The following is a 25004-nucleotide window of genomic DNA, read 5'->3' on the forward strand; positions in this document are numbered from 1 at the left end:
AGGGACCTGGGAGTGCAGGTTCACAAATCCATGAAGGTTGCGTCACAAGTGGAGAAGGTTGTTAGGAAGGCGTATGGAATGTTAGCCTTTATAGGAAGGGGTACAGAATATAAAAGCTGCCGTCTAATGCTTCAGTTGTATAGAATGTTGGTTAGACCGCATTTGGAGTACTGCGTCCGGTTCTGGTCACCTTACTACCGGAAGGACGTGGAGTCTCTGGAAAGGGTGCAGAGGAGGTTTACCAGGATGTTGCCTGGCATGGAGGGGCTGGGTTACGAGGAAAGGTTGGAGAAACTGGGACTTTTCTCCTTGGAAAGACGGAGATTGAGGGGGGACATGATAGAGGTATATAAGATACTGAAGGGAATAGATAGAGTTAATAGTGAGAGACTGCTCCCTAGACTGGGTACAAACACGAGAGGTCATGATTTAAGGGTGAGGGGGGAGAGGTATAATTTGGAAGTGAGAGGAAGGTTCTTTACGCAGAGAGTTGTGGGGGTATGGAACACGCTACTGAGTAGGGTGGTGGAGGCAGGAACGTTGAACTCGTTTAAGGTTCAGTTAGATAGACACATGAGTGAAACGAGGATGGAGGGTTATGGTAGGGGCTATTAAATAAGGTTAGAACCTCAGGAGACACCGGAAAAGCAGGCTTGTAAGATTAACGTTTTTGTCTTTTTATTCTGCAGGTGGAGGTCCACCTCGTGTCAAACGAGGGGCATGCACACGGTGGGTCGTGCGTGGGCTGCTCTTGGAAGTTCCGGGAGTGGTACTTCGTGTCGGTGTGTGTGCTTGATCCTGGACCGGTAGACGGGCGCCGCAACAGCTCGGTGACTAGCACTGCTAGCTGTGCAGATACATGGATTTGGGCCTGTGTCTGTGGGAGTTTGCGCATTCTCCCTGTGGTTGCGTGGGTTTCCTCCGGGCGCTCCGGTTTCCTCCCACACCCCAAAGATGTGCTCTTAGGCTGATTGGTTTTACCAAATTGACACTATTCTCCCCTGAATCTGGCTAAGTTAGGGGTTCCATTCGTAGACATGCAGGGTAGAATAGGTGTAGGGTGATGCGGCGGCACGGGCTCGTTGGGCCAAAGGGCCTGTTTCCCGTGCTGGGTTCTTCTTTGTTCTTTGAGACATGGTACATTGGGGAGACCATGGAGATGTTACAACAACGGATGAATGAATACCGCTCAACAATCAGCAGGCAGGAGTTTTCTCTTCCTTTTGGTGAACACTTCAGCAGTCACGGACATTCAGCTTCTGATCTTCTGGTGAGCCAAGACGGCCTTCATGACACATAACACTGCAGAATCGCTGAGCAAAAACTGATAGCCAAGTTTCGCACACAAGGACGGCCTCAACCGGGATCTTGCCTTCACGTCACACTATCTGTAACCCCCACGACTTGCCTGGCTGGAGACAATACACATCTCTTTAACCTGTGCTTCACCTTCTCTCCACTCACATTGTCTGTACCTTTGAGACTTGATTACCTGTAAAGATTTGCATTCCAACCATTATCTTGTAAATTGAGCTTGCATCTTTATACGCCCTGTTTGTGTACACAACTCCCACTCACCTGATGAAGGGGCAGCATTCCGAAAGCTTGTGGCTTGTGCTACCAAATAAGCCTGTTGGACTTTAACCTGGTGCTGTGAGACTTCTTACTGTGCTTACCCCTGTCCAACGCCAGCATCTCCACATCAAATATGCAGTCAGACCTACTGAATTTTTCCAATATTTTCTGTTTTCACCAGATTTCCAGAATCCACAGTATTTTGCCTTTTATTAACATGTTCAAGGACTTTGGGAAGGGAAGTTGGAGATGTTACAGTAGTTTGAACTGGATTTGAGGAGAGGGTGGTGTCGGCAGATTTAAAGGAGGGACAGCATCTGAAAAGAGAGAACCATTCACAATATTGGCTATCACAGAGGCTAGCAGTAGAAAAAAAGCAAATTACTGCGGATGCTGGAATCTGAAACCAAAAGATAAAATGCTGGAAAATCTCAGCAGATCTGGCAGCATCTGTACGGGGAGAAAGAAGCTGACGTTTCGAGTCCAAATGAACCTTTATCAAAGCTTGGGGTCATCTAGGCTCAAAACGTCAAAATTCAAGCTTTGACAAATCTGCTGAGATTTTCCAACATTTTGTCAGCAGATAGTGCCTCTCGGAGAAGAAGTGCTCAGTGAGGACACGAGGAGAGTTCAAGACTCCCATCTTAAAGTCTGGTGTAACAAATGATCATTAGCTGTCAGTTTGGTTACCCTGCTGGTTAAATACTGCAATCGCTTAATATTATTCTCCAAGGAGTAACAGTGGAAAGTGAAGATGTTCAAGTTGACAATTAAGCAAGTTCGGATGTCCAGGATAGTACGCAAACGCTATATAGACTGTTTTTAAGCAACATTATTACTCACCCTCATATGTATATGGAAAAAAAGTTAAACACGAATCAACTTTGTTTCGCAGACCTTGAGGCTTTATAAAACGTGAAATTGGAAAGTACGGACTTTTTAATTAGCCTAACGCGCAGCCTCACGCCAACTCCACTGACTGACTCCCCTCAGGAGATGCACTATATCTCAACTCGGTGCGATGCTTTCAAACAGTGGCGCGCGAGCATTGTCGTTGGGCAGGGGCTGTGCTTGGAGAGGGAGGCGGGTGGCTCGTGCTCACTCGCGGCGTCCGTTTGACCGAGCTTGTGCGGCGCTACGCACGACGTGGCGTGAGGCGGCGCGACTGCTCTGTTTGCGATACTGACGCCCTATCGGCAGAAAACTAAACCGAGATGGAATCTCCCAGTCTGAACCGGTTACAACCGGTTACTAGTTTTGCCAGAGAAGCTTTCGAGGTTGTTAGTAGAACACGGTCTGCTACAAAAACGGTCTCGAAAAATGAATCGGAAGACATAAAAAATCTTTCTGAAAAAAAGTAAATTAAGCATCGGGCATGGCGGTTGTTTTCATTTTTGTTAAATTGTTATAATTATTAACTCGCACAGTTTTAACAAAATTGCAGAGGAGTGGATTGAGTGTTCCAAATTGTGGCCGATTAGCTCCAATACTGTTTTCGTTTATTTTTTTGCTTTTTGAGTTTGGACCAAAAGAAGCAAAAAAAGGGAAGAGGCGACCTTGAGTGTGTGCTCGTATTTTTTTTAAATTCCCGCCATTTGATTTTTTTTCTTGCCCCCTTCCCTTCTCCTCCCTGTTCAACCGAACTACTGTGTGTCGGGTAAGATTTTTTTTTAAAAGGTTGCCGAGTCGGTGTGTGTCGGAAGACTCGTTCATTTAGACAGAAGGAGACTAGCAGTTTAACCAAAACAATACCATTTTGGGTGAGTGTTAATAAGTTTTGAGATTCTTTGCGCGGTGGTGGTGGTGGTGCTGCTGCCGCCGTCGCCGAGGCCTGCCTGCAAACTCTAACTGTGCCGAGGGGGTAGGCCTGCATGACCCGAGGTTACCACACGGAGCCGCTGTGTGGGGGTTGTGCGCCCACCAAAAAGTGGCGGGGAAGGGGGGGGGGTGGGATTTGTGGGGTGGAAGATGTTGGAGTGGCGGGTGGGACATAGTAAACACTGGCATGAGGAGTTAGTCACTTCATGTGCAACTTGTTTGTAGAGCTTTTAATTCCACTGAGGGCGCGTCCGGCTGACGGGTTTGTTGAAATCTGGAGTGGAACATTCCAGAAATAACGGCCGAGGCTGGGCTGCAGAATCACTGCACCTATCCATCACGTGATGGTCTCGCCATGCTCCCAGTCTGAGGGAGGGGACACCTAGGAAGTGTCTTTTTTTTATAGAACGAGTAACTACTTTTTTGGTATGTAATTATGTAGTGTTTTGGTGAACATTTTTTTTTGTACGGAATTTTTAACATTGCGAATTTTCTTTTAAGCGCACTTGACTAAATGACACAGGTCAAGGCTCTGGATGCTTTGTGTAGTTAATATTAAGTTATAAAGCAAGCTCGATCATGCGAGTACGATCACTTTACAGGTAAGATGGCTAGAACTTGGGTATTTAAAACAGATTAGCATAAAAATGTCATTAAACAGAAATTATAAATTACAATAAAATTTGTCTTGTTAGCAAATTACTTGAGCAGTTAGTAAGTGGAACCTAAAAGTGAGAACAGCGGCAAGTTATGTTAATATGTGCATGTGTCTTTTAAGCTAATATTTGCAACTTAGTTAAATCTCAGAATTTCCACCAGACTTTTTTTTAAGGCATTCCCTGCATATACAAATCTATGGGTTGACTTAAGGGGATAGTTTCTTTCAGAGTTGATCTACTTGTAAGCTAAATAGGACTAGAATGTAAAATAATGGAGAATTCAAAATTTGAGCTGTTTGAAAGACATGACAGTTCTTTAAAATAAGAAATATTGATACATTCAATATTGCTGGGAAAATTGGTTTGGTGTTAAATTTTCATTGTACTGTCAAATTGGTTTTAACCTTTCAGAATAACTTTCCCTCCCCATCACAAATTTGGGATCATTTTGCAGCCTATTTTCTTATAATCTCGTAATATATTTGTATTGATTCAACTTTGTGCATTACATAATTTAAATTCTGTACATTTGCCAACATATTTTCCAGTTTACACCTTTTCCTGAAGATGTTGACTCGTACTGGGGGTACTGTTCCACAGCGCTGGGCATCCTCTGGTATCTTGCCCAAGTGGCTACTGTTATGCCAACCTAGACAGTGAGTGTTGGCAGGCTATTTCACTGTGGGGTATCACATCTGAACCCAGTCCTGTCCTTGCCTGACATCCACACAGTGTAAATTCCAGTCGGAGTCACTGCACAGTGACAGGAGTGGGAATCCTCTTGTTTTCTTTTTGTTCTTTCCTATTTCTCCCCATTATTATTCTGGAATGCTGGGCTAATTGTAAGCAGAGAAGTCATGTTCAGCTTGTATAGAATATTATTGTTACCTCATCTGAAATCAAGTAATTGAACAAACTAGATGGGGATCTTAAAATGACTTTTTGTTTTCTACTCGCCCTTTGCTGCATGCCAAATTATTTGTAAAATTCAGTATTATAAATGATACATTATTGAAAACCCATAGGGAAAAGGCAGTCTGTTGCTTGTAGGACAACCTCCCATTCTTAATGAACTGCAAAGGTGGCACAGTGGTTAGCACTGATGTCCCATAGCGTCAGGGACCTGGGTTCAATTCCTGGCTTGGGTCACTGTCTGCGGAGTCTGCACATTCTCCCCATGTCTCGTGGGTTTCTTTTGGATGCTCCGGATTCCTCCCACAGTCCAAAGATATGCTGGTTAGGTGCATTGGCCATGCTAAATTCTCCCTCAATTTACCCAAACAGGTGCCGGAGTATGGCGACTAAGGATTTTCACAATAACTTCGTTGTGGTGTTAATATAAGCCTACTTGTGACACAAATGAACTTAAACAGTATCTGGTGGTCAGAAGTGACCTAATGATATTGTAATTCAAATGGAAACGTTCTTGACTGACAAACTTTAAGGCAGCTTGATACTTGGTTCCATGTTGTGTTAATTATATTGTCTGTTCGTTAAAGCATTGCAAGAGAAACTCCTGTTTATCTTGTCTCACATCTATTCTCCCTCTGTTTGATCATTGAGTTGTATTCTATACAAATATGATACATTTAAACAAGACGGTGATTTGCAAGGATGACGAGGATTGGCTTTATTTTGATTTTAAGTTCAGTTTTGTTACCATCTTGGCTACTTTCATGTTTCAGTAACGAATTGTGTTCTTATGGCATTTTGGACTATTACTTGGTGTTTTCAGTAAAATGTTACAACTTTTTTCTTTTAATTTATTTAGGAATTGCAGCAAGTTTTTTCTTGCAGTAATCTATGCCAGCCATAATGACAATTTTAGCAGACCATGCAGCTCGCCAGCTGCTGGACTTCACTCAGAAGCTTGATATAAACCTTCTGGATAACGTAGTGAATTGCTTGTACCATGGAGAAGGTGCACAGGTAACAATTAATCACATTTAATTTAAATCCAGAATGAATATAGCTCTGCACATATTGAAATGATTTAGTAAAAAGGTAGCACATGCACTTTTGAATAATGCCAGAGGATTGGTGGACAGCTAATGTTACACATATTTAAAATAGGTACACGCAATTGTAAAATGGTTGGATTAACATTGGCGATAGGAAAGATGAAGGAATCTTTATGTGACAATATAATAGACATCTAGACCCGAATTTTGGTGTAGAAATAATGGTGAGTGCCCTCACTAATGTTTAGGAATAAATCAGACAGTAGCAATAGGAACATGTGCATTTAAGCATTATATCCAATTAACATTTCCTGGTTTAAAGACTATCTCAAAAAGAACTTGTCAATCTGATTAGGGACTCTGTTGCTTGCTATGTTCACACTGGTCGCAGATCCCCTGAAGAGGGCACCAAACTCCACTGCATTTTGCAGTGCAAAATACTCCAAAAAGCCTGAGAAAATGTGTGATAAATACTATAGTGCTGTGCTGTTGATCACTGACTACAAAATCCTGTCCCCAGATACCAAGAATATTATGATGTGGTCAACATGAATTTCAAAAGGGAAGATCTTGCTTGTGGCAGATTAAGATGTTTACATTTTCAAGAAGTGTATGTTAAGGTAGCAGGTTTGTGATTACGGTCTGAACATGAGTCCAAGGATAGGTAGAAGAATGAATAGCAAACTGACTAAGCAGGAAAGAGGTAGTTAAAGTTAGTTACTAGTGGGAAACGGTGCTGTAAGAGAATTGAGGTTGGGGTCGTTGTTCACAATTTGCACCGATGATTTTAATTAAAATTTCTAAACTTGTGGTTAATTAAAAGGAAGAATGTGACAAAATAAAGGAAAGTGTATTTGCCATACTTTCAGAACGGTGGTTTATGTGGCTTTAATTTTGTGTTAGGAGATGTTGCATTTTGCTCAGTAAGATAAGTTATGGCTACATCACAAAGTAGCAACACAAGTTAATACCGCCATTTTCAAAAGAACAGATTTCCAGAGGGCTAAATGTTACCCTCTGTTGAACCTTGGTCGGACCAGGGGTTTTGTGCATAGTTTTGGTCTTCGTAATTATATATGTTTAAAAATTAAAGCATTGGAGAATGTGCAAAAAAAATCACACGGCTTATATGAGAACTCTGAGGACGTTACCAAGAAAAATTGAACAGGCGTGGGCCTCTTTTTCTCTAGAGTTTGATTTATGTATAGAGATGTTTTCACTTGTGGAAAGTCAAAATTAGAATCCTTGAATATGATGGTCATTAATAAATACAATTGGAAGTTCAGAAGGCATTCTTTACTGAAAGAATGGTTAAATGTAGAATATGCTATCACAAAAGTGGTTAAGGCAAAAGCATAACTGCATTTAAGGGAGGGCGGATAAATGTAGAAATAAACAGTGGTGTTAGTTGAAGAGGGTCATGTGGAGCATAAATGTTGGTATAAGCCAGTTCAAATGATCTGTTTCTGTGCTGTACATTCTAAGTAGTAACATTGGGTTTTGTAATTGTTTAGTTCGGTAAGGGGATTATGGAGTGACTAAGGTTACTGTGATCCTTGAAAATCAATTGCCAAAATGATGTCAGGGCTTGGTGTTGATGTGGTACTTGGCTATTTTCAGGAATTCAATACAAAATCTTTAAGGCAGTGCTCAAGAGTGATGCATTGACAGAAGTGACTTATTTTGAATGAAGCCTAAATCTGCCCATCTATTGATGTAAAAGACAGTAGGAAGTCTCAACACCAGGTTAAGGTCTAACAGGTTTATTTGGTAGCAAAAGCCAGTGGCTTTTGTGTATTAATTACACTTACACCCATATTCTTCCAAAATGCTGAAGAATTTCCTTAATCTTGAAAAACCAATCCAGGCAAACTCGACCTAGCTGGCAATAGGCTTTATTTAGTTACAGCAAGATGCTCAGCTTCTTGGGCCCAGTTGCTAAAAGTAAACGAAAAATTGAAATCTGCATGGCAAAACTGGTTTTCCAGTGGCTGAGAGGGAATGTTCAGTTACTTGACACTCCCCTGCCAAGTTTACATTGACCAGCAGGTTTGGCAGTCTGTTTCACAGGTTAGATGCAACTTGTTTGTTGTGGTGTTTGACACATCCACATAAACGAAGAAGGTGGGTCAAGTTGTTGGCAGAAGCTTAAATTAAAAATTGCAATTTCTTTAGGTAATTTGAGGAATGTTGTTTGGCAGTATCATACTCTTTTCATCCAAGTGGCTGCTTTGAGTTATGATAAAGACTGAACGCTTGTAACTGCTTGTCAAATTTATTGTTGCACTTCAAACACGGTTCTTATTTTTAATTTTGTTTTCATTGCTGTGAGCCTTTAAACTGGCCAGCAATTGTTACTTGATAATTAATGTTCTGCATACTTTCTTTCGCACCCAAGGGCATATGCTATTTGCCCCAGGAGGTTTACTAATCCTATGTTTTGCTAATTTAGTGTGTTTATACTAACTTTAGAACTGTATAGAGTAATTGATAATGACTTCCTGTCATATTATGTTTTGTAAACTGATTCCAAATAATTGTAATAATTCTTTATTTTAGCAAAGAATGGCACAAGAGGTCTTAACTCATTTAAAAGAGCATCCTGACGCATGGACAAGAGTTGACACAATTCTGGAGTTTTCACAAAATATGAACACCAAAGTAAGTGAGAAATCTTCTAAATCTGAATCTTGAAGTCCCAGGCTTTGGGGAAGACAACCAAGCAAATTTAAAACTACTTCTAAATTGGATTTGAAGGAATTTAGAAATTTGCATGGCATTTGTGTTTATGAGCGGACGTATTAAAATAACACACCATGGAGTTAAGGTATATTTTGTCTCAATTTTTGAATAGAGCAAATCAGTCATACAGATGTGAAGAGAACTCAAAAATGACCATGGTCTGCTTTTCTATTGATAATATCCTGGGCTACAGTATTAAAATGAAGAGGGTGGGTTGTCTTTGAAAAATCTTCACTCCTCCTTGCCAAACAATCAGTGGCATTGAATATTTGATTATTTCTGACCATAGCTTCCACTGCTCTTTTTGGAAGCACTAATCTTCAGTATCTACTACAGTAATCCTTGGTGAAATCGATTTACTTTTTCGTAAAAGATGCATTAAACATTTTGAAAATAGGTTTCATTTTTCTGTAAGATTGCAAAATACTGGAAATCTGAACCAAGGTTCTGCCAGCCCTATTTAGTATTTCCAGCACTTGCTTTTTATTTTTGTGACTTGCTAATGAGGATCTAGCACAAGACAAAGTATTTACATCTATCAAATATATTAGTGGATTGGCAAAGTTTACTAAATTCAGCAGGGAATCTGCTGTATTTAACACTTGCAATGCTTCAAATTGAATTGAAAAGTTGTGACTGAAGTTGAATATCATTCATACAGGACTTCCTCAAAGTTCAACCTGATCCAAAGTGAAGGTGTTTGCCTTGTTCTGTTGCCTGTTGCATTGCTTTGTTACTGACAGTTATGACTAATTTTTAAGCTGATTTGTCAACAGTATTTATAAAACTCTCAAATTGTATCTTGTCACAAATGAGATGATTAGAGGAACAGAGAAAACTGAAGGTAAAGAATCTCTTGAATACCTAAATTTAAAATCAGTTGGTGCTAAATTTTACGCGCTGATATTTGGCTTTACTCAGTGTTATGCACTCATTTTATTTTTAGTATTTTATTCAAACTGTTAAATGCTACTTGACATTAATCATAATATTCCATTATGTTGATTGTAATAGGAAGAAAAAAGGTGTCTTCCTGTGCAACTGACACAGCTAGGCTTTGACGGCAGGCCTCCACAAGGTCTACCCTTTTGATTCCCTTTAACTGAATTCTGTTCTTCAGATTTTGTTTTAAGGGGAAGGTTGAGGTATAGTAACAGAATTCGAGGGGGAAACGAATGTGAATTATTTCTCCTGTAGGGATCAGTAGTCCTAATTATCCTATTTAACTCGCTCATCAATAGATTTATTCTTGGAGTTAAGCAACTTGACCATACAAAATTTTTAGCTGCTGCTATGTTACTAACAGATTTGGTTGCTGATGCATCATTTTTGGCAGTGTGACAAATTTGTAGACTTATGAGGATGCAGCCTGTGCAGTTGGAAGTGCAAAGATATTGAATTCAAATTAATTTGCCCAATATTTCTATGCACTTCAAAAAATACTGCACGCAACTTTTTTTTTCTAATTCAAACAGGTATTTACTTTTAAACCCCTGTCCCTGCCATCATGTGCTATTCTTCCACTTGGTATGCTGACCTGTTCTGGACCACTGACTTTGGCGCATAAAAGACGCATGAAGGTTCATTTCCCTCTGGATTGCATGGCTCATTGGTGGTGGTGTGGGGGTAGGATAGATTATTACCTACAGTCCCATTGTTCAGTACGTTAGTGTGCTGCTGTTATTGTTTTGAACCCTAAAGATAATTGCAGCTGTCTTGAGTTGTATCCTCCTAGAAGAGGAATGTGCATTTTTATTAAATTTTGGATCTCATGGGAAGACAATGTCCTACCAGTTCTTAAATGACTTGAGTGTAATGAGTTAATTTTCTAATAGAAAAACATTCTGGGTGCTTATTCCAGCGTTGTTTACAAGCTTAAGTCTAAAGAATCAAAATCTATTGCTTTACTCACATTGCAATGTACTATATGAGGTGTAATACTTTCTTATGTCATTGTATTTCACTAAACACTTGATCCCTATAGTTGAAATATGATACTTGAAATAATTGACAACTCTTAATAGTTCTAAGTGTTTATCAATTCTCAAAATTCTTGAAATAATTGACAACTCTTAATAGTTCTAAGTGTTTATCAATTCTCAAGTAAACTGGGGATGAAGTCTAAACAGCAAATGAGTCTGTGGGTTGTCTTGCTGTTCCTGAAGAGCAACACCAGATAGATAAGAGAACACTAGTTTACTGAGCATGAGGCTACAGGACTTAATTTCTGTTGTGCTAGACTTGATGTATTTCTCACTGGTGTGAGCCCTGACCGACAGCAGGACTGCTTGACAGTTTGTTAACATCTATAGCTTGTGCAAGCGGACATAGCAATTGCATGAAATCTTAATCTCAGGTGTAAAGTACTGTAGTAGATTAGATTTTGCTTTCAATTTTTTAATTTAAAAGGGCAGACTTTTAGAATTTAGAAATGGCAGGCAAACATTTTGAGAGAATGTGGCTGATAATGTTTTGAATGTGAGTAAAAACCTGATTTTTTTTTCATGCTGCCTTGTCATCTAATTACAGTACTATGCACTGCAAATCTTGGAAAATGTAATAAAAACCAGATGGAAGATTCTCCCCAGAAATCAGTGTGAAGGTAAGGGACTGGAATTAACATCTCATACTTGTGAAAGCTTCTTCTCCCAACTCCAGTGGGGAAAGCAGATCATAGTTGACATGTACCTCATTCTGCTGTATACCTGCTAGAGCTTCACACCCTTCAATAAACTAATGTGTAGATCTCAGTTTTGAAAGCTCCAGTTATCTGAGTCCATAGCTTTTTGGAGCAAAGTTCTAGATATAAAATGCTGTCCCCTCTAGATTTAATCCATCTTTGAAAATGGTTTCTCTGTTTACCCTACTGAATCTTGAACATTTTAACCACTTTGATCAGATACCCTGCAACTTTTTACAGTTGAAGTACAACCCCAATTTGTGTAGTCTTTGTCATAATTTAACCCTCTAAGCCTGCTGTCATTCTAGCGAATGTGATATATTCTGTCCATGGTCAGTATGCCCTTCCTGACATCTATATAAGGTCTGACCAATGCTTAGTATAACTGTAACACAGCTTTCTCCCTTGTGTGTTCTGGTTCCTTTGAGATAAAGGCTACTTTTCCATTGACCTTCTTTGTACTAGCTTTAAACAATTTGTGTACTTGGAACCCCAAGTCTCTCTGGTCCTCAACAAACTAGCTTCCAGATGGGAAATATTTATTATAAACATATGAACTAGGAGCAAAAGTAGGCCATTCAGCCTCTCCAGCCTGTTCCACCCTTAAGATTGTGACTGATATTTCTGCTTTTGAAACTTCACATTCCTACCTACCCCATATAACCTTAGATTCCCTGCAAAACAAGACTTTATCTACCTCTGCCCTAAAATATTCAATGACACTGCCTTCTGAGGTAGAGAGTTCTGAAGTTGCGTCACCCTTGGGGGGGGGGGGGGGGGGGGGGAGGAGGAGGAATCTCCCTACTTGCCCTAAAAGGGATGAGCCTTACTTCAAAAACAGTGCCCCTAGTCCTGGACCTGCCCACAATGGGAAACATTGTTTCCATGTCCACATTGTCAAGATTGTTCAGGATCTTGTACACCTCAATCAAGACATCCCTTAGTCTTCTAAGCTCCAGTGGAAACAAGCCTAATCTGTCTAACCTTTCCTCATTAAATGACATGCTCATTCCAGGTATTAATTTAGTGAACTGCCTCCAACCCATCTACAACTTTGCTAAGCCATTAATGGATGCACCATACAATCAATGTTAACGACAGGCCTGCAGTTTTCTCTCTTTTTTTAAATATTGGAATAATTATACTTTCTAATGGTGCAAGTCCTGATTGAAGTATTTAAAAAGATTACAGTACAGCAAACTCTTCTGCAATTGAGAAGCAGAGGCATAATGATATTGTCGCTAGGGATTCAGGTTCGAATTCCACCACAGCAGATGATAATTGAATTCAGTAGAAGTCTAAATGGTCACCATAAAACCATTGTTGAGTGTTGTAAGAACCCAACTGGTTTAGTAATGTCTTTTAGGGAAGGAAATCTGCTACCCTTACTGGTCTGGTCTATACATGACTTCATATCCACAGCAATGTGGTTGACTCTTAAGTGTCTAGCAAGTCACTTGATTGAAGGGCAATTAATTTAAAATTTATTTATTAGTGTCACAAGTAGGCTTACATTAACACTGCAGCGAAGCTACTGTGAAAATCCCCTAGTTGCCACACTCCCGCACCTGTTCAGGTACATTGAAGAGAATTTAGCATGGCCAATAGGGATGGACAATAACACTGGCCAGGGCAGTGACACCCACGTCCCATGAATTAATTTTGAAAAAATTACTTTTTAATATGCAGGGTGGAAACTACGGAGCCTTGGAGATTTATCTATTCCATGTCTCCAACAAAATTAAATATTAATGTAAGTTCCTCAATTAGCAATGTTTGATTCCAATGTATTTCCTCTCATGCAATGAAAACAGAAGGAGGCTATTCTTCTCTTCGGAAGAACTATCTAATTAGTCCCACTTCCCTGCCCTTTGCTCGTGGCTACATAATTTCTTTTCCTTCAGTTATTTATCAAATTCCCTTTTGATAGTTCTTGAATCTGCTTGACCTGCCTTCAGGCAGTGCATTTCAGATCATAACTCATTGTGGGAAGGGAAAAAAATTCCCCATATCTCCCCTCGTCATCTTTTGCAAATGATCTTAAACCTGTGCCCTTTGGTTACCCCACTTTTTCTGTTACTGGAAATAGGTTTCATTTTAAACACTCAATGTCTCCTTAACTTCCTCCTCTTCCCCTCTTTAGTACCTCCAAAATAAATGAGGTCCTGCATCTCTGTACCATTCTAATAAGTCTCTTTTGCAGCCTTTTAAGTGTGTTGACCAGAGTTGACCATAGTACAAAGGCTATGCGTAACTTTTAAGTTTCCTGAAAAGAGCAACTTATTCTGGATGCTGATTGAATGAGTACCAGCATTCACTTTTCACGAGCGTTAAAAACAGGCCATATTCCTGAAGAGGACGAGCTGGGGGTTGCTTGCTATCTGACCATTTTGTGGTATTCCACTGTAGAAACTGAGACAGACCACTTTAAGTCCACTAATCCAGCAGTTGAGGATTGAGCCTGAAATCACCTTGATCTGTGTGGCATAGCTGTGCATCCAGTGTTTGAGGCATGCATAACTGGTGCCTTTTGTCCTGCATTGATTGTGTCAGCTGAGCAGTCATTCTGACAATGGGGAGAGCTGACTAACGTATTTATCTAACTGGACTGAATTTGATTTTCGTTGTTCTTGGTATGTGGATGACTGTCAAAACCACACCTTATTGGCAATTCATTGTTGCCCTTGAAGATGATGGTGAACCTGGAGCTGCTATGGGTCTGTTGAGGATGCTTCCATGATATTAGGGCGGGAATGTTCAACTTTTTGATGGTTGGTAAAGAAATGATATTGTGATTAGTTTTGAAAGAGTTAGTATCTATCTTTTTAACTTTGACAGTATCAATTTTATTTTGACATCAGTGTGCATATTGTGGAAAGTAACTTGCATTATCTGTACTGTAAATATGTTTATTACATTGATTTTTAAATAGCAACAAGTATGGAGCACTGCTTGGACTTCGGTATGCAGCTTCATGGGGACACATGACATCTGTGGCATTAACCTAACTCTGAAGTTGACTGTTAATTTTGTCTTAAATCTGAAATGGTGAGAGTGGAGTACATTTATTACTTCACTCACCAGACTAATTCCTGGGATAGGCCTGTATTCTCTACTATTTAGAAGAATAAGTGATGATATTGTAGTGTACAAAATTCTTACAAGGCTCACCAAATAGGGTAGATGCAGGAATGATGTTTCTTCTAGTTGGGGGAAGGGCATCTGGAACCAGGGGGCAAAGTATCAGAACAAGAGGCCTTTTAGGATCGAGATGAGGAGGAATTATCTCTGTCAAAGTTTTTAGTAAATATTTGGAATTCCCTGCCTCAGGCTGGAATTCGCTACCTCAAAGTAGCTGAAGCCAAAATATTGTATGTTTTCGAGAAGCAGTTAGATGGAGCGCTTGAGGTGAAGGGGATCAAAGGATACAGGGAAGGGAAGGCAGGGGAAAGGTGAGAGCAGGTTATTGAGTTGGATGATGTAATGAATGGTGGAGTAGGTTCAAAGGGATGAATGGTCTCCTCCTTTTGTTTTTATCTTTCTATGTAACCTGTAAATGGAAGAAGAGGGAGAAAAATCTAGACTAAAATTGGATCTAATCGATCTCTCTTTGGGTCATGAATTAAAACTATGTATCAAACATTTTATTAATATGTTGGGTTGGTCTGTTAATATTTTGATCATAAATGTAAGTGCTATTTGTGAATGAACCAAATACATCACTTAGTGACTTTTTTATTTCCCACTGCATATAGGAATTAAAAAATATGTTGTCGGATTGATTATTAAAACTTCATCTGATCCTGTTAACATTGAGGTAAGTTTTCACCAGGTTATACTATGCATAATCTCTGAATTCCGAATTATGCCTCCAATTACTGAGTTAATTGTTTTTTATTTTTAGAAGGAGAAGGTGTACATTGGAAAACTGAACATGATTTTGGTTCAGGTGAGATCCAAGATGGTTTGTGAGTAGGTTCACTAATAGTACATTTTAAACGTGTCTATTTCTAACTTTATTCTAGCGATATAATGAAGTGTATAGTGGGAAAGAAATATGTTTTTTGTTCCCATCTATGTTGTACATTGAATTTAATATTCTGCAGGTATATACTAGCACATGGGATATTCTTTGTTCAGCATCCTCCGCATTCATGTATTGTAAGTATAAACGTAGGTTGCAAATTGAGAACACCCTGATGTTTTTGAACAGCTTGATTCTTGTGCCCTATACCAAGGAATAGTATGGTGGCACAGTGGGTGGAACTGCTGCCTCATAGCACCATTGATCTTAAACCTGTGCCCTCTAGTTACCCCACTTTTTCTGTTACTGGAAATTGTGCTCTTAAAAAGTGAAACCTATCTCTCCCTAACTTTCTTCTCTCTCTCTAGTACCTTTAAAATAAATGAGGCCCTGCATCCCTGGTACCATTCTAATAAATCTCTTTTTTGCATCCTTTCAAGTGTGTTGACCAGAATTGACTGTAGTGCAAAGGCTTAAGATCAATTCTGACATCAGTCACTGTCTACGTGAAGATTGCACATTCTCCCTGTGCTTTCGTGGGTTTTCTGTGGGTGCTCTGGTTTCCACACACAATGCAAAGGTGTGTGGGTTACGTTGATTGGTCATGCTCAATTGCCCCTTAGTGTCAGGATGATTAACAGGGTTACAGCTTGCCAACCAGAAAAAGACCTAATTATCCCCACTGTTGGTAGCCAATCCTCTATCCAAGCTGCTACATCCCTGACCCCAAGATGTTATTGTTTGTAATAATGTTTCGTGTGGCATCTTATTAAATGCCTTCTAGAAGTGCAGTTAATCCACATGTACAGGACCATCACTATCCACTTCGTTACGTCCTCTCATCCTTCTAAACTCAACTGAATACAGGCCCAGTAGGACAGTCCTGCTAACTCCAGTGTCAACCTTGTGAACTTCTGCACTCCCTCTGGCAAATGCATCCTTTCTTGGGTAGAGAGACAAAAACTGCATGCAAAGTTCTAGATGTAGTCTCACCAAGGTTATTTATGTCCTCTTTTGTGAAGATTGAACCAAATTGTGTTCAATTGTTCTGTCATTTCTTTGTTCTCCGTTATAATTTCCCTGCCTTCTGATTATAAGGGATCTACATTTGCCTTTAATCTTTTTCTCTTCACATTTATTGGAAGCTTTTACGATCAATTTCTACGTTCCCTGCAATTTTACACTCACTCTGTTTTCCCCTCTTGATCCAATTTTGTTGTCCTTCGAATTCTGAAATGTTTCCAATCCTCAGGCTTGCTCTTTTTCTGGCAGTTTTATGTCTCTTCTTTAGATTTAATATTATCCCTTTTTCCTTTTGTTGGACGACTTTTTTTTGTGCCAGTTAGGAATGATTAATTGTTATAATGTATTTTAAGCATGAAATGTTGCCTATTTACAGTAAACCCCTTTAGTAGCGTTCCCCAATCCTTGCCAACTCTCTCCTCATACCTTCATAGTTCCCTTTATTCAGTTTCAAGAATCTAGTTTTAGATTTGACTACTTTGCTCTCCATCTTGATGAAGAATTCAATCACATTATGGTCGCTCTTGCCCCAAGATTGTTGGTTAACCCTTTTCTCACTGCACAGTACCCATTTTAGAATAGCCTGTTCTCCGGTTGGTTCCTCAATGAATTGGTCTAAAGTAAACCATCCCTCACACACTCCAGAAACTGGTCCTCCCCTACACTGCTTGTTTGGTTTGTCCAATGTATATGTAAACTAAAATCATCCCTGATTACAGTTGTACCCTTTATTGTGTGCATCTCGGATTACTTGTTTAACACCTATCCTTACATCTCTACTACTGTTAATGGGCTTAGACCACCCCAATAATGTTTTCTGCCCCTTGGTGTTTCTGTGTGCAGTTTTGGGCGCCGTACTTACGCAAGGATATTTTAGCCTTGGAGGGAGTGCAGAGGAGGTTTACTAGGCTGATGCCGGAGTTGACGGGGTTGAGCTATGAGGAGAGGCTGAATAGATGAGGCTTGTACTCGTTAGAGTTTAGAAGAATGAGGGGAGATCTCATTGAGACGTATAAGATGATGAATGGGATGGATAGGATAGAGGTGGAGAGACTCTTCCTGCTCAGAAAGGACAGTAGGACTAGGGGGCATAGCCTCAAGATAAAGGGGGGGCGGTTTAGAACAGAGTTGAGGAGGAACTTCTTCACTCAAAGAGTGGTGAATCTCTGGAATTCTCTGCCCGTTGAAGTGGTGGAGGCTGCCTCGCTAAATATTTTTAAGACGCAGGTTGATGGGTTTTTGATGAGAGAGGGGATTAAGGGTTATGGGGAGAGGGCGGGAATGTGGAACTGAGCCACGACAGATCAGCCATGATCTTATTGAATGGCAGGGCAGGCTCGAAGGGCTAGTTGGCCTACTCCTGCTCCTATTTCTTCTTATGTTCTTACCTTCGCTTGTGCAGATTCCACATCATGCTTTTTCAAGCCAGTATCGCACTCCATTATTGCATTGATTTCCTCCTTTAGTACTGTTACCCCACCTACTTTTCTTTTTCTGTCCTTCCTGAATAATGAATATCGCTGGATGTTCCGTTTCTATTCCTGGTAACATTGCAACCATTTATCTGTAATTGTAACATAACTGTTATATTTATTTGATTTGTTAATTCAACTACTTCATTACGAATGTTGTCTGCATTAAGACACAAAACCTTTTAAACTTGTCTTTTTAACCTTATTAGTCATCTTAGCTTTATTTTCATTTTGGTCTCATTTGCTTTTTACCCTTTTTTTTCTGCCATCCATTTTTGCTTCTTACTGCCAATTAATGGGAATCCTCTACTTTGAAACAAGTAACACATTGATCAGTTTTATAATCTGAAGAAGTGGGCCCTTCTCCGGATGTGTTTCAGAACGGTCAGAACAGTTAGAATATTTATGCTTTTTTGCCTGTGTTGGCTAATGTAGACCAGCTGCTGTAACTGATGGAGGAAAATGTTGGCCATCCTACCTCAAGATATTTAATTTCTCACTAAATATTTAACTATGTACTTATTTACACAGATACTGAAACAGGAATGGCCAAAACATTGGCCCACGTTCATCAGTGACATTGTAGGTGCAAGCAGAACCAGTGAGAGTTTGTGTCAGAACAACATGATTATTCTTAAATTGCTGAGTGAGGAAGTGTTTGATTTCTCCAGTGGGCAGATGACTCAAGTAAAAGCAAAACATCTGAAGGATAGGTATAACTTGGATTTATCTTTTATTAAAGTCAACTTTGTTCCAAGTATTTCTCATTATTCCAGTGACTTAATAGTGACTTCTTGTTTCTTTACAGCATGTGCAATGAATTCTCTCAGATATTCCAGCTATGCCAGTTTGTCATGGTAAATAAGAAATTTCATGTTTTTAACATCTGCCTCCTTTCAGTAATTCAGAAAGATTTCATCCCAAACTACTTATTTTTGGTTGTAGGAGAACTCTCAAAATGCACCACTTGTTCAAGCAACCTTGGAAACATTGCTGAGATTCTTGAACTGGATTCCACTTGGATATATCTTTGAAACAAAATTAATTAGTACACTGATCTATAAAGTACGTGCATTCTTATTTTCACAATCTGTAGAAGAAGTTTTCTGCAAGTATAGGCAAAACTAAATAATGTGTTGCTTTTCCTTTTAGTTTCTGAATGTGCCCATGTTCAGAAATGTGACTCTGAAGTGCCTGACTGAGATAGCAGGAGTGAGCGTCAGCCAGTATGAAGAACAGTTTGTTACTCTTTTTACACTAACAATGATACAACTGAAACAGGTATTTCAAAACCCCCTGCTCCCCCCACCCACGCCATTACCATTTTATGAAAGCAATAGTTTTAGTATTGTGGTCCTTATGAAACTCCAGGTACTAGTCGTATCAAAACCAGTACGCACAATGACTACCAGAACAGTGTACATAATTTTCAAGGTTTTGTCCTTCATGGGTCACGCTTACTATATGATACTTTACAACTTTTGAGCAATATAAAGCTTAAATCAATGTTTCCGTTTGTTTGCATATATGTAAAGCTGCTGATCTGGCTTCAATTTGCCCATTGGTGAGAAAACTATTAAAACAGTCTAAATACAATGAGCTTAATTGTGCTCTGAAGGCAGAACTACTAAGGCTTCCACCAGAAGTGAGACATTTCTCTTAATTGAATTGAACTTGTTGGTTATTTATTTCATGGCTGTAACAAATATCCATTGTAGACAAAGTAAATATAATAGAAAATGATTATTCTCATTTGTTTATGGACAAAATGGAGTAGTCTGAATTTTGCATTAAAAGTAATGGTGAGACTATTAGCCCTGACTGTCAGTCAATACATTAGTAACTTCTAGATTCCATGCACATGTGTTTAAACAGAAATGGGGAAGGTGCTATCTGATTGCCTTCCTTTTTTTTGCTTGCTTTATGTATGATAGTAAAAGTTTATTATTGTTACAAGTAGGTTTGCACACTGCAGTGAAGTTGTGAAAATCCCCTAGTTGCCATACACTGGCACCTGTTTGGGTACGCTGAGGGAGAATTTAACATAGTCAGTGCGCCTAACCAGCAGTTTTTGGACTCGGAGGAAATCAGAGTACCCGGAGGAAATCAGCACAGACGTAGGGAGAACTTGCAGACTCCACACAGTCAGTCACCTAAGCCAGGAATCGAACCTGGGTCCCTGGCACTGGGAGGCAGCAGTACTAACCACTGTGCTGCCGTGCTTTTTCAGATCCTATCGGGGAAAAAATAATCGTAATACAATTGGATTCCTTAAGTTGGACACCAATATACTCCAGTCGTGTAACTGGCTTGAAGTTATAACTCTGTGAGGAATGCTGATTAAGGTTGGTTGGGTAAATGAAGTAAAAGATATGGCAGTAACTAAAGACCAAGAAACTATTCAATGTGTTCTTCAAAAATATTTTCACGTTTTAAAAAAAAAAGTTAAGTCACGGCATACTAGATTAAAATAAGATGTTTATAATGTTGTGAGGACTAGTAATAAGTCTGATGGTTGGAAGAGTGTCTTCAGTTTTCCCAAATTTTCATTGGAACCCTAACTATTTATTTCTAATGACTTGGACAAAGAGACCCTGCGTAATGTATCTAGATTTGCTGATAGTACAAAGCTTCTTGGAAATGTTAGCTGTGAGGGGACACAGGCTGCAAAGAGATCCAGACAGTGAAAGTGAGTGGATAAAATGGTAAATGAGGAATAATATGGGGAAGTGAGCAGTTATTTACTTTGGCAATAGAAATAGAAAACTAGAATATTTTAAGACTTTTAGGTGTTGATGTTCAAAGAGCTTTCATCTCACTGTGGCTTCAGACCAATCCACAGTTGACAATCTGGTTTAAAAAGTCTGCTCACGTTTTGACAGCTGGGACAAATTCCACCACAGGAGCTTAGACTATCTTCAACATTTTTAAAAATCAAAACTCACTTTGCTCATCTCCCAATGTTACCATTTTAAAAAAAACCCAGATTCCCATCTTAACAAAAGTTCTTCCTCAGACCTCAAATCTCTGCCAGTTTTGTTGAAATCTGTTTAGTTTTTGAGAAGTTTTTGATAGGCAAACAGAGTGGAGGGAGAAGTAGAGGTGATTAAGGAGGCAAGAGGTGTGCTGGCCTTTATTCCAAGGCGATTGGAGTGCAATGATAAGAAGGAAATATTTCTACAACTCTATGGCCTTTCCATACCTAGAGTACTGTGCAGTTTTCCAAGGAAGGATATACACTTGTATGGGCAATATAGTAAAGAGTCAGTAGATGGTTTCCTGGGATGAGGGGGTTGTCCCAGGATGAGACTGAGTAAATTGGATCTCTACTCTCGGAAGAATAAGGTTTGGTGTGGGGGGGCGGGGGGGTGGGGGGGTGCTAGTTTGGTCACTGTCTATGTGGAGTTTGCACATTCTCTTCATCTGTGCTGGTTTCCTCCCACTGTCCAAAGATGCGCGGGTTAGGTTGATTGGCCATGCTAAAATTGCCTCTTAGTTTCCTAAGATGTATAGGTTAGAGAGATTAGTAGGTAAATGTTAGGAACATGGGGGTAGGGCCTGGGTGGGATTGTGGTCGGTGCAGACCCGATGGGCCAGAAGGCCTCTTTCTGCACTGTAGGGTTTCTATGATTTCTATGTTTTGAGGGTTGAGAGTTTTTGGAACTCTTCCTCAACCGGGAAAGTGTAGAGTCTTTGAATATTTTTAAGGCAGACGTCGATTCTTGATGAGCAAGAGAGTGAAAGGCATCAGAAGTGAGCAGAAATGTGGAGTTGATGTTATAAACGTAAGCCATGATCTTGTTGAATGACAGAGGAGACTGGAAGGGCTGAGTGGCCTACTCCTCTAATTTGTATGTCTGTATGTAAGATTTGTATTACCGATTTTGAAGTAAACCAAAGCTTGCTCCAGCATGGTCCTTCAAGTACATAGGTTGTTAATATGCTGATGTTTGGTTGAATAATAAGTGTCAAAAGCATTATTTTGAGAATTACACTTGCTACGGTAGTCTAATTCATATTACTGTTCAATGGAAAGAGTTTGAAAAACAGCTCTAAAATGTTTTAATTTTTTTGCTTTCCCTGAGATTTCAGTACATTATTCCATGATGATTACTTGCTGATTTTAACTCCTTCATATGCCGTGTTATGCAAATTGTTACTACTCGCCTGAAAAGGATTCATTAGCATTACATATGATAGGATTTGAGCTTGCTTGAAGCTGTTGAGCAGATAAAAATTGACTGTAGGCAATTCAGTGTTGGATAACCGAGTTCATTTCTCTAAACTTACTATTAGATGCTTCCATTGAACACCAATATTAGAGTGGCATATGCCAATGGAAAGGATGATGAACAGAATTTCATCCAGAACTTGAGCCTGTTTCTTTGTACATTCTTGAAAGAACATGGGCAGCTTATTGAGAAACGATTGAATCTGAGAGAAACTCTGATGGAGGTGAGATAATTTTAGGAAATGTTACATTGTGTTTTGTATAATATTGATATACACTGAGGAAAGAAAAGTGAATTCTAACAATCTTGTATCTATTCTACAGGCTCTTCATTACATGCTGCTTGTGTCTGAAGTGGAAGAAACTGAGATATTCAAAATTTGCCTTGAGTATTGGAACCATTTGGCTTCTGAACTCTACAGAGAGAGTCCATTTTCAACACCTGCATCACCTGTGCTTTCTGGAAGTCAACATTTTGATGTTCCCCCGAGGAGACAACTTTATTTGCCAGTGTTGTCTAAGGTGAACATAGGACTTTGTTTATATTTAAAAATTATACTATTTCTTCAATAAATTTTAATCACTAAACACTGAAGTATTAAATAATGTTCATTGAGATTTACTGTTTCTCTGGAGGGAGCCATGTCACTTGCGTACCATTCCTTTTTAATAGTTGGGCCAAGACATTTTCCAAATTCATTGCATGTATGTGCTTATTGGGACAACACTTCAATTTCAAAAGCAGTCTTTACAATTACCTGAAGGTATTTTCAAAGAAAATGCTCTTTAAATAGTGCATCTCTTAAATATGTGGATCGCCCCATGCAACTTGATGTCCATGACACTTGGTTGAATTGCTACATGCAAGACTTATAATATAAAATTCCTCAAAGGTTCGCTTGCTAATGGTGAGTCGTATGGCTAAACCAGAAGAAGTACTTGTGGTGGAAAATGACCAAGGCGAGGTTGTGCGAGAGTTCATGAAGGATACAGACTCCATCAACTTGTACAAAAATATGAGAGAAACTCTTGGTAAGGTTTACTGCTCCTCCTCCAGCTAGGGTTTTGCTAAAAAATCGTTAGACGTGTTTAAAACTGAGTTAATTGCTCTAGTAGCTGTCCAACATATCTTTATGCCTGTAATCATTTTTGAACTTCAAGATAATCAGCCTAATGGTAGGTAGGCTATTCAACCCACTGAACCTGCCACACCATTCAATAAGATCATAATTGACCTGATCGTGGCCTTAACTCCACTTTGCTGCTTTGCTATTACTGCTGCTGTGCTAGCTCTCTTAACAATCAAAGGCTCCCTTTATCAATCAAAGATCTACGTGCCTCCATTTTCAGTATGTTTAATGACCTAGCCTCCTCTGTTTGGGGACAAGAATTCCAAACTAATGACTCTCTTGAGAGAAAAAAAAACCTTTTCATCTTAAGTGGGAGACCCCTTATTTTTAAACTATGCCTCCTAGTTCTAGACTTGCCCACAAGGAGTCCTCAGAATCTTGTTTCAATAATATTAGCTCGTTCCCATAAACTGCGGTGAGTATAGGCCTAATCTGCTCAACCTCCATAAGACAACTTTTCGGCCTAGGAACCAGGCAAGTTAACCTTCTCTGGACTGTATCCCTCCTTGAGACTGAAATTGTGCACCACTTCAGGCGTGGTCTCACTTGGGTCTGGTAGAGTTGTAGTAAGACTTTCCTAATTTTAGACACGGTTCCCTTTGCAGTAATGATCAATATTCTATTTGTATCCTCAATCACTTGCTGTACCTCATGCAAGCCTTTTCTGAATCATGTACTGGAACACCCAGATCTCTCTATACCACAAGTTTCTGCAGTCAATTTCCATTTAATTAATAAACTGTTTCTCTTTTTTTTTCTTCCAAGTGGGCAAGCTCACACTTTCTCATATTTATACTGCCAAATTCTTGCCCACTTACTTCAACTACCTAAACTTCTTTTGCAGCTGCTGTCCTTCATAGTTTGCTTTCCTAAATGTCACAACAAACTTAACTGGCATGCATTTTCCTTTTCATTAACATAGATTGTAAATAGTCGAGGCCCCAGCACTGATCCCTGTGGTACCCTGATAGTTGCATAATGCCAACCCAAAAATGGTCTATTTATTCTGACCCTCTGTTTCCCAACTTCTTTTCATGTTAAAACAGAATTTCCCCTCCCCCCCCAACAAAACATCATAATGCTTTTATCTTGTGCAGTAGTTATTTATGCAGTACCTTTTTGAAATCCAAATACACCACAGCTATTGTTTTCCCCATTATCTATCCTGCTTGTGAAATCCTCAAAATTCTTAACAAATTTGTCAAACTCTAGTCACCAAAAACTCCAGTAGGGGGAATTCAAGAGTCCTTTTCCAAAGAGTTCTAGGAATGTAGAACTCGCTACCGCAAGAATGATTGAAGTGAATATTAAAGTTAAGGCTTACATTAACACTGCCATGAAGTTACTGTGAAATTCTCTAGCACTAAAGCATTTTCTCAGAATTGGGGAGGAGATTCAACTGGAGCATAAACACTGCTATGGGCTGGAGGATCTGTTTCTGTGCCATACATCTTGCAATAGTCCGATTTCCCCATTCTCAAAAGCATTTTGTCCCTTGCTACTTTAAAATAATGGATTCCAGCACTTTTCCCAATGACAGATGTTAGCCTTACTAGCCTGCTTTCAGTCCCCTTCTTGCCTTTGATAAAGATGGTATATTTGTGAGTTTCCAATCTGCTGGCATATTTCCAGAATTTTGGGAGATTGTAACCAATGCACCCACCATCTTTGCTGCCATTTTCAGATCCT

General features: G+C 39.5%; 1 protein-coding gene across 5 annotated transcripts in view; it reads left to right on the plus strand.

The window, feature by feature from the left end:
• The first annotated feature begins 2790 nt into the window (after positions 1 to 2790).
• Positions 2791 to 25004, plus strand: part of LOC145350913 (exportin-1) — a 64122-nt gene continuing 41908 nt past the window's right edge. For 2 of the 5 annotated variants that reach the window (XR_013888262.1, XR_013888263.1), the window contains exons 1-13: positions 2791 to 3335; positions 5824 to 5981; positions 8573 to 8674; positions 11285 to 11357; positions 15191 to 15252; positions 15340 to 15384; positions 18486 to 18667; positions 18763 to 18811; positions 18900 to 19019; positions 19107 to 19235; positions 22251 to 22409; positions 22510 to 22707; positions 23079 to 23217. Coding sequence is in view for 3 of the 5 variants with exons in the window: in XM_080200364.1 (XP_080056490.1) it covers positions 5856 to 5981; positions 8573 to 8674; positions 11285 to 11357; positions 15191 to 15252; positions 15340 to 15384; positions 18486 to 18667; positions 18763 to 18811; positions 18900 to 19019; positions 19107 to 19235; positions 22251 to 22409; positions 22510 to 22707; positions 23079 to 23217 (1384 nt within the window). In the remaining 2 variants the exon portion in view is untranslated. Of the gene's footprint in view, positions 3336 to 3894; positions 3996 to 5823; positions 5982 to 8572; positions 8675 to 11284; positions 11358 to 15190; positions 15253 to 15339; positions 15385 to 18485; positions 18668 to 18762; positions 18812 to 18899; positions 19020 to 19106; positions 19236 to 22250; positions 22410 to 22509; positions 22708 to 23078; positions 23218 to 25004 lie in introns of all 5 variants that reach the window. The other 3 variants (XM_080200364.1, XM_080200363.1, XM_080200365.1) reach the window with 3 other exon arrangements.

Source organism: Carcharhinus amblyrhynchos, chromosome 12 (assembly GCF_965287045.1).
Source record: "Carcharhinus amblyrhynchos chromosome 12, sCarAmb.v2.hapA, whole genome shotgun sequence".
NCBI classification, from domain to species: domain Eukaryota; kingdom Metazoa; phylum Chordata; class Chondrichthyes; order Carcharhiniformes; family Carcharhinidae; genus Carcharhinus; species Carcharhinus amblyrhynchos.